Source organism: Schistocerca nitens, chromosome 5 (genome assembly GCF_023898315.1).
Source record: "Schistocerca nitens isolate TAMUIC-IGC-003100 chromosome 5, iqSchNite1.1, whole genome shotgun sequence".
Taxonomy (NCBI): domain Eukaryota; kingdom Metazoa; phylum Arthropoda; class Insecta; order Orthoptera; family Acrididae; genus Schistocerca; species Schistocerca nitens.
Window position 1 is genome coordinate 88,596,857 of NC_064618.1, and position 14,750 is coordinate 88,611,606.

Genomic DNA, 14,750 nt, shown 5'->3' on the forward strand with positions numbered 1-14,750 from the left:
TGTGCACTCAATTGGAAAATGTTATAACTAGTCCAAAATATGCTGTGCTGCCTGAAGGGAGCTGCCATCTAGTGGACAAAGCTCAACTAACACCCGAGTTTCAACAGCATGCTGATAATTCATCATTCCCACTAACTATTAGCCACAGAATGCATAGTACGGGTATATCCACCCAACACACTGTGAATTTCTAGAGCATAGATAGATATAACTGCCATGCCTACTTAAAGGGTTAACAGTCTGAGATCACATCAATTGCCTTGAACAGTTAACAACTGCTAATTAACACTCAAATTATTCCATTACTTAGTATATTAACTATGTTTGCAGGTAACTACAAGACAGACCCAATCAATAAAATAACTCAACTACTACACCACAAGTACACAATGAATAATTATGGTGATGTAAAAGTTGAAATATCAGTTGTTCAAACAAACAAACATGTTCTTTAAAGCACAGCATTTTTAATCCTGTTAAATGGTTATCTTTTCATTAAATACAGAATACACTTCATGATATGAATTTGTTCTATTACACAACCATTAAAAATGTGAATGACCAGTAAGTATGACACAAGCCCACAAGTTGTCCTACCACAAATCATCACAAGCTTTTATTTTACTGGTGAATAATAGGAACAGTGTCTCAAACAGAAAGAAGAGACAGCTGCTAAAATGTAACATATTATGATCAGAGAGTGGCACACAGCCCTCAGGTTAATTACAGTGATACAAAATAACTGATGCTCAAAGAATTGGGTGTATAGCAAGGAAACGATGCACATACGGTATTATTTATTTCCACCATGAATCGGTCAACCCTAGTCAGAGTATTTCAACCACTCACTAGTAGAGGAAGGCTTGAGCAGCGCGCGCGCACATGCACACATGCACGCACGCACGCGCACACACACACACACACACACACACACACACACACACACACACACACACACACCAGAGAGAGAGAGAGAGTGCTTATTCGCATTCATGATGAATGTGAGTTCAATGATGAGGAACTTGAGTTCATCACCTTTCTTCAGTGATCAATCCTTCATCTACATGGTGAGTCATCATATTTTCCTGATATGACTAGTTAAAATTACATTTGTTTAAAGAGGTTACACTGGCATATATTCCCTATAACTTTACACTTCACACAGGGGGGCACTGGGAGTAAATGTAAGGGATTACGCCTGTTCCTTCACTCCCAGTATGTATCACAAGTGACAAGTTATTGTAGGCATATGGTACTCAGGCAACATGCAGCACTGTTGTTCTTATTGGATGAAGCCATGTGATCAGCTTTTGTGCTGGTTAAAATGAGATGGTCACATTTTGCCTCTACTTAGCTGGTGATTCCTGTATTACTCTTACAGTTTCTGATCAATTTCAAAATTTGGCAATATTACTGTTTTACTAGTTTTCAAAACCTGTTTTCAACACTGTGCTGCATGAAAGCAAACAGCACCAATTACCTCACATAAATGAGATTTTCACTTTATAAGTTCTCTGGGAACAGGCTTTTATCTACCATAACATGCATCTATTCTGACAAACTTCATTCTCCAAACCATCGACAATTAATTTTAGTAGTTCATGAAATAAATCCCAGTTTAAACTTAGTTACTTTCTAGCTTATGCACAGTTGTAACAGCCATTATATTGCATTAAAAGCACAAATTATGATAACTAAAACTAAAAGATATCAGTTCTGTAGACATATAACAGAAACTTGTGTACGTTCACAATTTTGAAACACAACACTCTACAGTGTTTTATGGTAAATATACTGTTAAGCTTACACACAGCAGTATGTTGACAACACAGAAATACACCAGCTAGACATTACAACATTTAGTTACATTAGAATAAACATAAATGTTGTTCTAAAATTAAATTTTGCCAATGCAGCACTGTCTACTCCAGTGGGAATTTTAACTTGGTAACATGGCAATTCATTTCACATTAAGAATATAACATAAAAACGATAAAATCAAGACATCATTTCGTGAATGTTTTACCCAGGAGCTAATTAAGAGTTGTTCCTTCCTTAGCAGAGACACAAAAGATTTTATTTCTTGTTGTGAAATGGCAAGAGACTACATATCTGCTCATCATTATCCTCTTGATCTAAGTTTGCAGCCAGTACATCATCATTACTCTTGTTTACTTTGTTTTCTCCACAGATTTTAAAAGTTCGAAATTTATCACAATTTACTTGACACATTTCTGCCAGGTCTACTCCAAATAGTCAATTTGCCACCAATGGAAAAAGTCATGCACTAATTAAAACCTGTTATTCTACAATATTTTGTTTGCATAATGTTTCTCCCTGCAGTGACATGTAATGTTCTGGATACTTGGTCTTACATAAACTGTTATATAGTTCTCAAGTTTTACTTTTTAATGACAAATTTCATTCTAGAAGTAAATTTTCTTATCAGTACTAAACTGTTTTCCTTCTTGTTGATTCACATCTGACCAACTCCAGATTGTGAAATATTCAAGACATATTCTTTCTATTGGCATTATTTTCCCTCATTTCTGATATTTCCTCCATTCATCAGCTCTGCTACTTTGAAAATGTAGCATTTGTTCTGTGTCTTTTCCCATATTGAATGTCTTCATCTGATATAACCTTCTCTTTTAGGTGTTTATGAGTGTCACTGATCCTTTGATTTTGGTTCTTTTTGTGCCTACGTACTGGCACTGAAAATTTGTTACATACCATTTTGCTGTGTGTGTGTGTGGGGGGGGGGTCAAAATATTCCTGTAAAATTCTAAGTTGTTTCTTAATTTGTAACTTCCTTTCCACCTGTTTTTTGTCCCATTATTTTTTGAAGTAATTGTCACTCTTTTTTCATTCCATTTATTCTGCTTCCTGAAACGATGCATTCAGCTACACAGGGTTCAAGTCCTGCCTTTAAATACATTGATTTTCTTTAAAAATTATGTACATCCATCCAGGGTTGGCATGCCATCTCAAGTTGCCTGGGTCTCGCATTATTTTCATTGTCAGTTAATTATTTTACTACAGTCGCATACAAGTTTTCATGCTCAGTAATCACTTCTATAATGCTACATTGCAGTGTAAGGAACAACATATTACTACCACAGCAAGTAGCTGAATGATTGTTACACTTCACTTTGCCATTTTGTCAGCAAGTGGTCTCTAAGAAAGGAGCATTCAGTTAAGAAACTCCAAGGAAATCTGATTTATTCAATAGCTCATGTGCTATTTAATAATGTTTTGTGTCACACAGCTGATATTTCTTTTTCTGGGCCGCTTTTTCATTCACAAACCTATGCATAAAATCACCAGTGCTTGCATCTCATTATTAACATTATGATTGTCATCGACCTTAATCTACATACAAAGAAAAATGAACTAACAGATCTCAAAATTCAATTGAAACAGCACATGTATGTGTCCCTTAATCTCTGCTAACTGCAAAGAGATGTTACAGACTTTAGAATAAAATATAGCTCAATAATTTTCTTGTTACTGTGTCAACTGTACACAGAGATTAAAAAATTCAAAATCAATTGGTCCACAGAGATGTTCCAGTAATATAATATTAAAAAACTGTTAAACCCATCAAAAAATAGTTTGTCACTACAAAAATGAGATCTGATAATATCTTTTCAACTAACTAGGCACATGTGTAACATTTTTAATGCATGGTACAATAACAACATCTAGAACACAGAATAAATGTGTATACTATATCAAAGTCTAGAGTTTAAATGGTGACTTTTATATGTATTCATAAACACTGTACCAGTCAAATACTGTTATACTACAACACATTTAGCTATACCACACAAAAGAAGATGGTGAGTATTAAGATTCCAGAGCTGGAAACTAGAGAGAGAAAAGAAAACGTGTAGAAATATGGTACAGCTGACAAAGGAAATAACAAGAACACACATATTACACTACAGGCATAACGTCTAAATAATGGACTGCAGTCCATCTAAATGCCATTGCAAAAGCCTCCAAGTTCAAAGCTTCAGATTAAAACAACTACATGCAGCACTGAGCATAAAAGCTGACAATGCACGTCAATTACTAATTCACACATATAAATGCAAGATGTCAAAACTGAATGTGGATATTTTATGTTATATAACTGAATGTGGTGGATATTTTAAGTGCATTCTTCTACCTACAAATATCAGTCAATATCATTTGAACATTTAATGGAAAAGGTGTAAATAAATTGTTACAGGGATTGGCAGTAGGTGACAGCAGGGCTACAATGCCATAGCGGCATGAACCTCACACAACAGCCATTTTTGACAGCTGAAACTGGAAAGTATCACAACAGCAACATGAATGGTAATCAGTCAAGTTTTCTTGCCATTAGTGTTCTACACAATCATGTATCTAGAGGGCTGCTGGAAAATGTCATGATGCAAACAGATCATGTATCATGGAGCACAATCTTTTATGCGGGATGTTTGAATTTCCAACAGTCCAGCTATCCTGAAATATGCTTATCTTTAATATTACTGTCCACTCAGTTTAAAACAGTAATGAAGCATTTCTGTAAACTGCTCCCCATAAAGGCTACGTAAATTACAAACACAGATTTTTACTTCAGTGATCTGTAAGTTGCAAATTTTTCATTATGAGATTACCCAAGAGAAGCATGAGACATCTTAGCATACCTAGTGGAAGAGGCAGCCTGGTATTGGGATTAGTACAGTAGCAACGTAGGAATAGATGCCACATCACAACTATAATGAAAATCAGCTCATCTAGAGAAGGTAAAATCACACAAACCAGTGAATGACATGAGGTTCTAGGGTTGCAGCCTCACCCAACATATACTCTGGCACAGGATACTAATAAGTGCAAGGGACTTGACCATCTCTCACAAGCTGTTCAGACAAAAAAATATTAAAAAATTCAAAATATCTGGACTTACCTCGAAGAAGACGACACGGCAATGAAAGGTTAGGAGACTGAGTGTCTCAGGTAATATATGTGGGTATATGGAATGTTTGGAAGGAAAGGATGGTTAGGCTTAATGGACTAATAGAGTCAAGGTCATCAGAGACATTGAATAATTTCGTACAGAACAATTTTGGGAAGGGATCAACCGTGGTAAGTTCAAAGAAGTTAACATAGTATTCATCTTAAACAATCCAACAAAACCATGGAAAACCTAAGTCTACATGGTAGATGGCTGGGTATTTGAAACGTATTCCTTCAAAATGCGAGACTATGTTCTAAACTACTGCATCATCTCGCTTGTTATGGAATGTTAGAAGATTGCGTGAGGAAAAGAGAGGAGTTCATAGGGGGGAATGAGAAAGATGTATTAAAAGGGATCAAAGGATTTGAAAATTTTGTAATGGTGAAAACTAGAAGAGCTGCATATAGAGTATCAAATAGATAATAAGCTGAAATTAATAATAATAATAATAATAATAATAATAATAAAAGGACAAGGGTTACTCATATAGTTATAGTTTGCTCCTGCTTCTCTCTTCCTTTACCCACCCACCTAGCACAACCCCACCTCAACCTAGTGCACCTACCAAACTACAATACTGGCATTGTGTGTCCAGTTGGCATCATGTAGGGGCATAGGTGTGTGTGTGTGTGTGTGTGTGTGTGTGTGTGTGTGTGTGTGTGTGTGTGTGTGTGTGTGTGTGTGGTCTTCTTTATGCTGAAGTATTCAAATAAGCTAGTGATGATAACAATAACAGCTAAAAATAGAGATTATACAACAGCTGATAAGTTTATGCTTCAGATCTGGGAAGAATTTGAGGACACAGAAAAATGTATAAGGCACAAAAAAAAAAAAAAAAAAACAGTGGTTTATGAATGCTTGTTAAGCTGAAGATTTAAAGGTTAATAACAAAGAGTAATGGGCATCTTTGGGGCAACAGCACTAGACGTGGCCAAGAGCATATATTTGAGCCTTTCAATCCACAAAACATTAAAGATACCTTCACAACTAAATGATATGAGACTTCTTCATTACATCATTGTGTGAAGGGCTCATTGAAAGACACCAAAATCTTTATAGGGGGCTAAAATAGCTTCCCTAATACATCGACCCATAATTTGTCAGACTGAGACCATGAAAAGAAAAGAAAAAAAACTGAAGAGCAAGGAAAGAAATTATAAAATTTATCACTTGCAAGGTGAACAAATATCACAGCTACACAAGAATAGATTAAAAATTATTTAGCTAAACAAAATCAAAGACTGACAATAATGAAGAATAGGGGCAACACAACTGTGCAGAAAAAAGCTTATAAAGTTATATGAAAACAGAAAATAAATTTTGAAGATACAGAAACAACTGCCATGAATTTCCTCCAACATACTGACCGAGTTTGTAAAAAGCATACAAGAAACTGCATATAATGTTCTTGCTACTGGAAGACTAAAAAAATTGGATTAAAAACACCCAAGCACTACATAATATTGTAAAAAAGAAAAAAAAGTGAAGAAAAGTAAATCTTACAATAGAAGTAGTAAATATCCTTTTATACACAGAGCCGGCCGCGGTGGCCGTGCGGTTCTGGCGCTGCAGTCCAGAACCGCGGGACTGCTACGGTCGCAGGTTCGAATCCTGCCTCGGGCATGGGTGTGTGTGATGTCCTTAGGTTAGTTAGGTTTAAGTAGTTCTAAGTTCTAGGGGACTTATGACCTAAGATGTTGAGTCCCATAGTGCTCAGAGCCATTTGAACCATTTATACACAGATGATGTCACTGTTATACAAAACACATAAGATGGCTTCCAATGATCAGTTAAAAATTACAACAAGTTTAAAAGAATGCAAGTTACAATAAATTCCACAATATGAAATAAAGGTTTACCTAGAAAAATATGCTCTTCGGTCCCAAACTGAAACCCCTATTCAACAGATATTTCAATGACTGTTCCGTGCATGGAGACAGATGTTAAACAATTTAGCTATTTATAGGATGTTGAATAATAAGACCAGGAAAGATAGTTGAACAATAATTTCACAAATGATGACAGCACCAATGTAAGGAACTAAGATAAAGGTTCCATCAAAGAAAGACTTAAACAAAATGACTGTAGTGGCGGGGGATGCTAATAACAGCTCAGTGTGCACTTCTCTTATATGACGAGAAAAGATCCCTGACAGCTGGCAGCACTGTAGCCAGCTTTCAAATGCAAAGTCACAACACTGACTGAAAGCCTTAGACTTATGAACATCTCATGGCACAGCTCCCCCTGTTGGAGGTTCGAGCCCTACCTCGGGCATGGGTGTGTGTGTTGTCCTTAGCATAAGTTAAGTTTAAGTTAGATTAAGTAGTGCATAAGCTTAGGGACTGATGACCTCAGTAGTTTGGTCCCATAACACCTTACCACAAATTTCCAATTTCCACATCTCATGATTTGTCAGATCAGGCACATGAAGCAGCCATGCCTAGCCCACTTTAACTGGTAGTGAGCTCTTCTTGCCATATGGACAAGTAGTATAGGGCATTCAAGGTTAAGTGACACCTTTTCCCCCTTTATTTGGCTGTAATTATGAGACACAATACTATGTCTAATGTGGCCATTTTCAATTGATAATACATAGAGATAAGTAAAAAAAAAAAAAAATCACTTGAAAATGGCCGTAGAATCTAATATCAGCTGACTGTGTTAAGTGTAAAGACTTTTGTCTGAAATTACAGTGTAATAAGGGAAAAAATGATGTAACTTAATAATTTCAAGCAGAATGTAGACATTAGTTCTAAGAAATATTACAAAGACTTTTCACAGTCCCTGTACAGGCACTCTTAAAATTACACAAACAGTATCTTCCATGTGTATGTTTAGTATTTGTAGTTTTCATTAAATGGATTTAATGGTGGTGATGATGACAATATAGCAATGAAACTAAAGCAAAAGTTATTCGCATCAGGCTAATATAATCAAACACAAATACTGGGAAAAAAACCAAAGGTATATGAAAAACTGAGTAATTTCCATTAACAAACAACTGTGGAAGCAACAGATACTCAATGATCAAGATGTTATTCTGACAACATGATATAATCATTTACTGCTCTATGGAGCATTCAAAAAGAAATGAACCGGAGGCTGTAAAACGAAAACTGCTGAAGAGATCGTACTGTCATTGCCTACGGACAAGGTTTTGTACCTATAAGAGCTCTGAGGTGCCAAACTCACTGCTAAAGGGACACAGGCACATGCTCTTGTGACGACAGGGTGGGTATGTGCACATGTCAACCACCCATTGCATTCTGTAGTGGTGTAAACAAAGAAATGGAGGTTTCAAAAGAAGAGGAAAGGGGGTAGCATATTTCCTGAGAGCGGAAGGAATGTAGGGAACAGAAATTCATCGAAGAATGGCACAAGTGTACAGAGGGCACTGCATATCTATTGCAATTCGAATGTTCAACCTGAGCTCTGGGGCAATGGCTGCCATATAACTCGCTGGTCTTCAATAACAAGGGCATCTATCTGCTGGACAATGGTACTGGTAAACTGGTGTGGCATTCCAGATGATGTGTCACCAGCCAATGATTTCTGTCTTTCCTTGAATCCCTTGACCCTTGCAATGGACATGCAGTGTTCTCTGTGTCCTTGTTCCATTTTGCAATAAATTTCCATTCTAGACACCCTTTAGACTGTAAGGAAATGCACTACACACATTTACTCTTCTTTTTCAGTCTCCATTTCTTTATTTTCACCACTATTGAGGTAGTGAACAATAAAGCATGCAAATCCTCACTCTGTCATCACTGGGTGCAAGCCCGTGTCCTTTAACAGTGAGTTTCGTGCCTCGCACTCTTATACGAAGGACAGCTTCCCCCATAAGCAATGGCATTATGATCCATTCAGAGGTTTTCACTTTACAGTATAGGGCTCATTTCTTTTTGAATGCCCCATATATACCAAGACAATCATTACTACTGTTATTAAGCTTATTGTGATACAAATTACACATGCTAATTCTGTGTCTAACATTCTGCAACAAAAACTTCTTTCATTTTCGGCCATAACAGACATATACCAAGTACGGATAATTAACATGTGAGGATGTGCTATCAAGAAGTTCAACAGTTTGGAGAAGGTGCATCGAAGCAGCAAGTATATCACATGAAACACAACAAAAATTATAAATTGATAATTAAACATAAAATGAAGCAGAAGTTAGGGATAAATACAAAAATCTAGTTACAATAATACTACAATGATGATACACTTTTTATTGTCCTACATAAAACATTAGCGACATAGAAACTTCACACTTATATAAGAAAAAGACAAAAAAAGTCAAGATAAAAACTGTTAAAACTATGGAAAGGAAAACTAGAAACAAAGTTAAAAAAGCAAGCAAGTAAAAAGTAGGTAAATAAGTGTTTAAAAGACAGCAGAGAAGAACAAGGCATAAAATAAAATAAAAGCTAGCAATGGATAAACAATAGCAGAGAACTATAGTAACATTTAGAAAAATTAGGGAGGACAAAGTGAAAGGAGTAAATGAGGTTGCTGTTTGAGGCAAAACAATGAAAACTTTGAAAAGAGATTCCCATCTTCACTGCGAGTGAACAGTACACACAGAGCAAGTGACAAGTGGAGAGCTCTCAAAACATAAACTGTTATAGATAAGTAAGAATTATCAATAAAGGTTGTTTATCTTTATCCAAAAATCTTTTAACAAGTGTGCAATTAAATGCCAATGAAACAGTAATTATTGGGGTGATGAAATCTAGAAAAAATCAGATAGAATTAACAGCTTTCCCTCTTTGGGCCTTTTTTTTGGGGGGGGGGGGGGATGTAGTTTAGGGTGGTTCAGTGAGTAGGTGTGTCTGACTATCAGTCCAAAGTTCCAAGGTTCAATCCCCAGTCAGTCCACTGAGTTTTACAACTTGTAATGTTTGTTAGCACAAAAAATTAGGAGCTGCACTATAGTTCAGAGAGCAGTTAAACTGTAGGCCGCCCTACAACTACCTGGTTAAGTCAGTTCAAAGAGTGAAGGAAGGCAAGGGCATATGCCTGACAGGGCCATGCCTAGTACAGCATCACTGAGGACAGCTTTATCATTTTTGAGGAGAGGAGAGTGGAATTTGGGAGAGAGGGAGGGGGGGGGGGGGGGGGAGCAGGAGTCAGAGTAACACAAGAAGAGTTTGTAAGGTCTTGTTGACAAATAAAATATAATAAATCTCAGAGCTGGTCCTCACAATCAATAGTAAAACTCAGATGTCTTTAGTAAATGAAATTAGTTAAAAAGAATTAAAAGCATTAGTATAGCAAAATATGTGAAGTGATATATATGTATTCATCATTTTTACTACTTAGACAAAGCCATTCTATGAAATCTTCCAAAATACATATCAGTGAAATTTTACTGTCCCATGGTCACAGAAATTACTATACTCTAACAATAAACAAGTGCATGATGCCGGTGGCATTATTCAAAGAAATCAGTGAAGAACTGCAGCCCAAATGTTTTCATTTTGGGTGTTGAAAAGAGCAGAAGAAAAAAGAAAATACATAGAAAACATTACAACACAAGATGGGTAGTTCAAAACCAAAAAGTTGAAAGAAATATGAAGTAGAGTGAATGCTGCACAAGCAATTAACAGATTTTGGTATGTCCTCCTTACAACTTTCTTTTACATCTAGCATTCTAGTCTGATCCTTTTCTGACTGGCATGTTGTTCTCGTAACAACCATTTTACTTTCCACACATTTCCTTGTTTTCTCTTTAGATTCCAAAGAGAGATAGTTCTGAAATATCACACATTTTTGCTTAGCTATCTATGACAACCCTTGTACTAATATCTTTCAAGTAAAATAAATACATATGTAATCATACTCATTCCTGAGATTTGCATTTTCCATTTTGTTTTAAGGAATGTTTGAAAGCTCATAGCTTTATAATCACAAAATATATTACAGAAAGCAGGTACTTATTGCATAAACACACACTAACTACACACCATTAAACATAACATCACACTGGCAGTACTGAGAAAGAAGAGGATACTGGAAAGTATGGAATGTTAAAATTTTGGGGAATGGCATGAATACTTTCTGTCTTCTGTGAGAACCACACACCAATGCCCTCAAGTACATATTTTTTTCTTAATATCTTGTCACCCTCAACATATGATGGCTATCAAATCCACAGTGAAATATCTGATGACATTTATTATGCAACTGAAAATGATGGTGAAACCTCAATTGAATAATTAATATTACAACATATTTGAATCAAAGATATGAAGTGTATGTGTATAGTCAAAAATAATACTTTTATACTCTACCAAAAGAACTGACATTTGTTGGCAATATTTATTCAACATATAATATAAAACAAATAAAACAGATGAGGAAATCACAGTACTGACAATGGTCATGCCATTTACCAATTTTCTTTGTTGGATACAAAAAGCATTGCTATTTAACAGAATTAGTATATACAACTGTACAAAAATAGGAAATACATATTATACACTGTTTAGAGAATCATGCTGTCAGTAGGTAATACTATTGATGTGTACTAAACTATTTACTGCCACCTTCACAATGACAGCAATAAAGACTATGTCTTCTTTGTATACAATTATAACAAATGATAAAAAATATATGGCCAAGGAATTCAATAAACTGTGATGGTTTTATGAAAGAGTACATTTTGTTTTGTGAGGAGTGCTTACATACAATAAACCAGTTTTGAGAAATATATGGCCACTAGAGGAACATGTCACAGTAGTCCAAACCATTTTTGAGTAAACATGGCAAATCCAACAAATTGATGATATGAAATAAGTATTTACCATAAAATTGATTTGTACCACAATGGGACAGGAATGTCACGATAGAGAACACAATATAATAAATAATGTAGGAACTAGACAAACAGAAGTTGGTTTTTGACTCTTTTTGTATTCTATCTTATTTCACTGTTTGCAGTCTGATTGTAATTTAGCCCGCACGCTGCATGTAAATACATGATAGTATGGCATGCTGAAATCACTCAAATTCTGCAGAAGTCAATTTCATGATATGGATCACTGTACACTGGGTTATCCAAAAATGATTATAAGTAACATTCACTTAGTTACTTTCGGCTTGTGGATCAAAAACGTTTATAGGGCAAACTCTGCACATAACTGATATTTTGTCAGCTTAAACATAGCTATCTAACATAGTTAGACCTCTCTTCTATCAACTATATTTCATAGTTTAATTTGGGATAGTTATTTTCCACTTTTTTAATTACAATCGTAGGTGCTCCCAGTGCACAAGACATATAGAAATTATTATACTCTACACAGTCAAAATGACAGATGCTATGATACACATTCAATAGGCAGAAGAGGACTGAGATGAGCAGGCTAGTATGACCAAAGTTACATACTGACATTAGGTATTCAATACCAGCGGCAATGAGAACAGTGTACAAATGTGACCTTAGCACCAAAACAGTAATGTTATCAAAAAGTCACTGTGAAATGAAAGTACATTATTTTTCAGTGAGAACAACAACCACAGTTTTATGTCACTCCTTACAATAATCTTGCTCAATAGGCAAGATGGAAAAAAACACTGAGTCTTCACAGCAGGTAAACTACAGGTGTCTGGAAAAGCTCATAAAAAATTTTGCAATGAATTCTTAATATAAACTTTCAGCCATGTGTGTATACAGATGAAAATGTAAAAGTCATTAGTTGCTTAAAAAAAAGTAACCTCACTGACTTTGGGCTTCAGACTGAATATAGGTAGCTCTCAACTTTTGATTTAGAAGGTGGCCTTGTAAATGGAGAGAACCAGGCGAGTGAAAATCGTCCAAAGACTGCCTGTATGCTCTTCCACCGGGACTTCTTCACCCATCGTGCCTCTTCCTTTTTCAGCTGCTCAATTCCCTGAAAGAACAAACATGTCTTTTCAGAATCCATTAATTTGCTCACTTTTTTCACTGCCCGATTTCATCACAATTTATGCACAAATGTTGATATATCTCAGGCTTGCTTGGAATATTATGTGACAACATAGCAGATTTCAAGAAGGAGCAGCAAAATGAATTTCTCCAGAACCTGTTCATGTCTCTGAATGTATAATGAAGAGATAGACCCAGCCCCCTCCACACATTTGCAAACACATGCGCATTGTTCTCTGAATTAAAAACATATTTTGCAATTGCACTGATTTGCACCAAAATACAGAACGATTCACACTCAGATATTTCCTGAACCTTTTGTAGTCCTGTCTTCCTCAGTTGTGTATAATATTACGGTATATTGATAATTTTTATTTATGGACCGTCTGACAGCAACTGAATAAAACATAATTTTAGTGCCATACGCGTTTTGCCTTTATTTTCTGCAAGGCATCATCAGTGGCAGGTTGCCAAAGATTGAATGTTATTGACAGTCTGCAACAGAAACTAAAACATTGAATTGAAACAAGCGTTCAGTTCTTAGTGCTGTGGAATGTGCGCGGAGGGGGGGGGGGGGGGGGGGGGGGGGGGAATGCAAACTGGCATTCATAAGAAGAAGAACAACACCAAAAATGCAACAGGAGTGTAATATGTAAGAAATTGTCCACGCAACCTGCCACTGATGATGCCTTGCAGAAAATAAAGGCAAAATGTGTATGGCACTAAAATTGTGTTTTATTCAGTGGCTGTCAGACGGTCCATAAGTAAAAATTATCAATATACCGTAATTTCCTGAACCATTTAATACACCATTTCTTCTGTTTTCACCCACATGAGCTACGAAAATGTTTTCACTAAATGAAGTACAGTCTTTGCTCATAGTTATGTTTTTACAGAAATAATGGTATAAATTTCATTTTTCAATGGCATTACATCTGCTACTAGTATCATACTTCTAAAAGATATGTATTAAGCAACATTTCAATCTTCAAAATTTGATAACTAATTTATTTGTTTTGAACACAAAATCAAATGCAGTCTTACGCGAAAATTCGTGTAGTTATACAAATTGTCGCGTTAGGCCAATGTGGAGCTGCAGCTTGATGCAGCTAATAAAGTCTACTTACAAAGCGGAATAGTGAAGAAAACTTTTAGACTAAACTGATACTAATCACAGTTGGCTGCATGTGGATGGATCAACACTCCAACTGGAAGACAAAGGATGCGACACCTAAGGATGATGTACCAGCTAACTACGGTAACAGCTTGTTTCCTTCAGAGCCTTGGAAGAAAGGTGAACATCAAAAATTGATAGAATTTGTAAAACAGGGAATTCATGTTTAAAGACTGTTAAATAATTACTTAGCATCATGAGTTTAATGTCAAGATACACACTTAGATCACAAAATTATATTAGTAACAGTAACAAAAAGGAACAACAAAACATTGTGGTCATAAACACTTGCTTACAAATCCTTTCATATCACCAAGAGTTCAAAGAACCCACCATTTATTGCTATACATGTTTGCAGTCACTGGTGCAAGGACTTCTGGACATACTGAAGCCAGATTCCTTCAATATCATTGCACATGCTGCAACAACGTGAAGTTTTAAATGCACTTGGGCTGTCGGAACTTATATACAGGCTTTATCTTTGATATTAGCCTGGGGAAAAAAGAACAGTGGCTCCAATCGTTTGGTCATACAGGCAAGACCTTTGCACCCATTGTTCTGGTACCCCATGCAACCATATATTTCAAGTGGTACTTGTTGTGGACTGACAAGAGCAGCCAGTCCACAATGAAGTAGCCGATAGGGCACGCGTCAAGTTACGCCGTCTTGCG

At 36.0% G+C, this 14,750-nt stretch overlaps 1 protein-coding gene across 4 annotated transcripts in view; it reads right to left on the reverse strand.

Annotated features, from left to right (window-relative positions):
* Positions 1-9,205: 9,205 nt before the first annotated feature.
* The window catches only part of LOC126259324 (palmitoyltransferase ZDHHC3), a 74,473-nt gene continuing 68,928 nt past the window's right edge, over positions 9,206-14,750 (reverse strand). For all 4 annotated transcript variants that reach the window (XM_049956008.1, XM_049956010.1, XM_049956011.1 and 1 more), the window contains exon 7: positions 9,206-12,891. In XM_049956008.1, the coding sequence (XP_049811965.1) occupies positions 12,733-12,891 (159 nt within the window). In that variant the 3' untranslated portion in view covers positions 9,206-12,732. The remainder of the gene's footprint in view (positions 12,892-14,750) is intronic.